At 30.7% G+C, this 2,500-nt stretch overlaps 1 protein-coding gene across 1 annotated transcript in view; it reads left to right on the top strand.

Annotated features, from left to right (window-relative positions):
- The window catches only part of LOC137643533 (tyrosine-protein kinase Dnt-like), a 138,415-nt gene that overhangs the window by 135,295 nt on the left and 620 nt on the right, over positions 1-2,500 (top strand). Inside the window, exons 7-9 of the mRNA XM_068376278.1 lie at positions 138-272; positions 1,069-1,228; positions 2,443-2,500. The exon at positions 2,443-2,500 is cut by the window's right edge and continues 620 nt beyond it. Coding sequence (XP_068232379.1) covers positions 138-272; positions 1,069-1,228; positions 2,443-2,500 — 353 coding nt within the window. The remainder of the gene's footprint in view (positions 1-137; positions 273-1,068; positions 1,229-2,442) is intronic.

Genomic DNA, 2,500 nt, shown 5'->3' with positions numbered 1-2,500 from the left:
TCAGTTCAGTTTAGAAGCAGTTCTTGTTTAACAACCTTTTTATCATATTTTTCGGTTTATTATTATTATTATTATTATTATTATTATTATTATTATTATTATTATTATTATTATTATAATAATCTCATCCAAATCAGGTATCTTCTGGATCACCGTGGTGGGCATCTCAGAGCGACAGAATTAGTAGAATTGGCTATACAGGCAGCCCAGGGTCTCGCTTTTCTTCACAAGGCAAATATCCTTCATGGAGATATTGCTGCTAGGAATTGCGTGTAAGTCCTTTTGGAGATTTTTCAAAGGAATGATTAAAGTAGATAAATTTGAACAGATATAAAGATATTTATATATCTTTATTCACAGGTCATTTTATACTGTATGATGTAAGCAGAATTTTGGGAATAATAAAAAGTCACTTATATATGTACATTCTTTTTTACTATATCTAAAAATAAAAAGTTTCTTATATATGTATATCCTTTTTACTCATAAACTCTAGCCCAAGTGAAAGATAAAACTTCCAATAATTATAAATATATATATATATATATATATATATATATATATATATATATATATATATATATATATATATATATATATATATATATATATATATATATATATATATATATATATATTCATGCTAATAAATTACTTGTAATTCTAATTTAATTTTTCCACATTCAAAGAGTAAAAGAATTTACTTATACTCGTAAATGCTATTCTTATTTTCATAAATAAATAAATACGTAATTCGCTGATTTCTATGTAAGCCCAAAAATAAACATATTTGTTGATTTCTATGTAAAATCAATGATAAATACAAAATTCGTTGATTTCTATGTAAACCCAAAAATCAATACATCATTTGTTGATTTCTATGTAAACCCAAAAATAAATACATAATTTGTTGATATCTACGTAATCCCAAAAAATAAATACATCATTCCTTGATATTTATGTAAACCCAAAAATAAATTCATCATAGGTTGATTTCTATGTAAACCCAAAAATAAATACACAATTTCTCTGATATCTATGTAAACCCAAATCCACATCTGCTTTCAGGGTGAGCGAGAAACTTCAGCTGCGAATTACGGACACAGCTTTGTCACGTGATCTCTTTCCAACGGACTACGAGGCCGTCGGAGCCGAGTTATTGCGCCCGATCAAGTGGATGGCTTACGAAGCCATCACCCAGTGTACCATTTCCACAGCTAGCGATGTGGTAAGTAATTAATGTTTGCTGGTTCTTTTACCTGACTCTTTATGTCTCCTGTTCTTACGGTACAGTCGTATCACTCGGCTAACTAGTATTTAATTTCTCGTGCTGGTTACAATTGCGATTCTATGAAATTTTATATGCCTGTGGTAATCTAGAGTGACTTCTTGCTAATTTACAGTGGCTGATTGCAATGGAGAGAGAGAGAGAGAGAGAGAGAGAGAGAGAGAGAGAGAGAGAGAGAGAGAGAGAGAGAGAGAGAGAGAAAGTAAGGGAAAGAAAAAGAGAGAAGAAAAAAAAAAGAGAGAGAGAGAGAGAGAGAGAGAGAGAGAGAGAGAGAGAGAGAGAGAGAGAGAGAGAGAGAGAGAGAGAGAGAGAGAGAGAGAACAACCGGTACTCCATCAAAATGTATTCTGTCATATGATTGGATTTGTAGCATTATAACAATCCTTAGTCCAACTTGATAAAAATATTTAGGATATTCATCCTTAAAGTTTTAATTTAATAAAATCGGTGTATATGCTGTCAATTTTACGTAATAATAATACTGCTCTACGTGTTTATGATAGCTTTTACTATCAATTGTTTTTATTTTTGTAGGTGCTAATATATATCTTAATTGTTATTCATATTTAGATACAACTCTCTTTATTACATCAAAGTCTAAGGCTCAACCAGCACCCATTGTGTTGTGGCCTGAGTGAAGGTTTGGCGTTTATTTGTCAAAAAATGTATGTTCATTCAAGTATCACATGAAAATTAAAATATAACTTTGTTTTCGAAATAATCCTTTGTAATTCATATCCATTTTCATGCGAAACTTGAAGTAACAAACTTAAAAGAAATTTGTACACTTACAAATTTGCATTTAAAAAATGGTAAAAACCTGGAGTAAATGTTGCCAGGTATTTATCATTTTAAAAACGGATATATTAACGTAAAGAAGTTATATTCCGATCACCACCCAGCAAAAGATAATAACAAAGTAGGGTAAAAATTAAGGTCGCTTGTTTTTTACTGAAATGCGGCTGAGAAGCTTATTTTTATAGAGAATTTCCGATTAAAATTAAGTTTTTTTATAACAATGTATTTTACATGAAACACACTAATCACATTCTACAAATTTATCTAACTGCAACAGCCGCTTTAAAAGAAAAAGAAAATTATGTATCCAGCATTTCCAAATAATTATGTTTCCTTGTCTTCCTTTGCAATTCCAGTGGTCCTACGGCGTGCTGGTCTGGGAACTAACTACCTTGGCACAGCAGCCATACGTCG

The sequence above is a fragment of the Palaemon carinicauda genome, chromosome 7, assembly GCF_036898095.1.
Source record: "Palaemon carinicauda isolate YSFRI2023 chromosome 7, ASM3689809v2, whole genome shotgun sequence".
Lineage (NCBI taxonomy): Eukaryota > Metazoa > Arthropoda > Malacostraca > Decapoda > Palaemonidae > Palaemon > Palaemon carinicauda.
The sequence above is the reverse complement of the archived record's forward strand: the minus strand, read 5'-3'. Positions and strand labels throughout refer to the sequence as shown.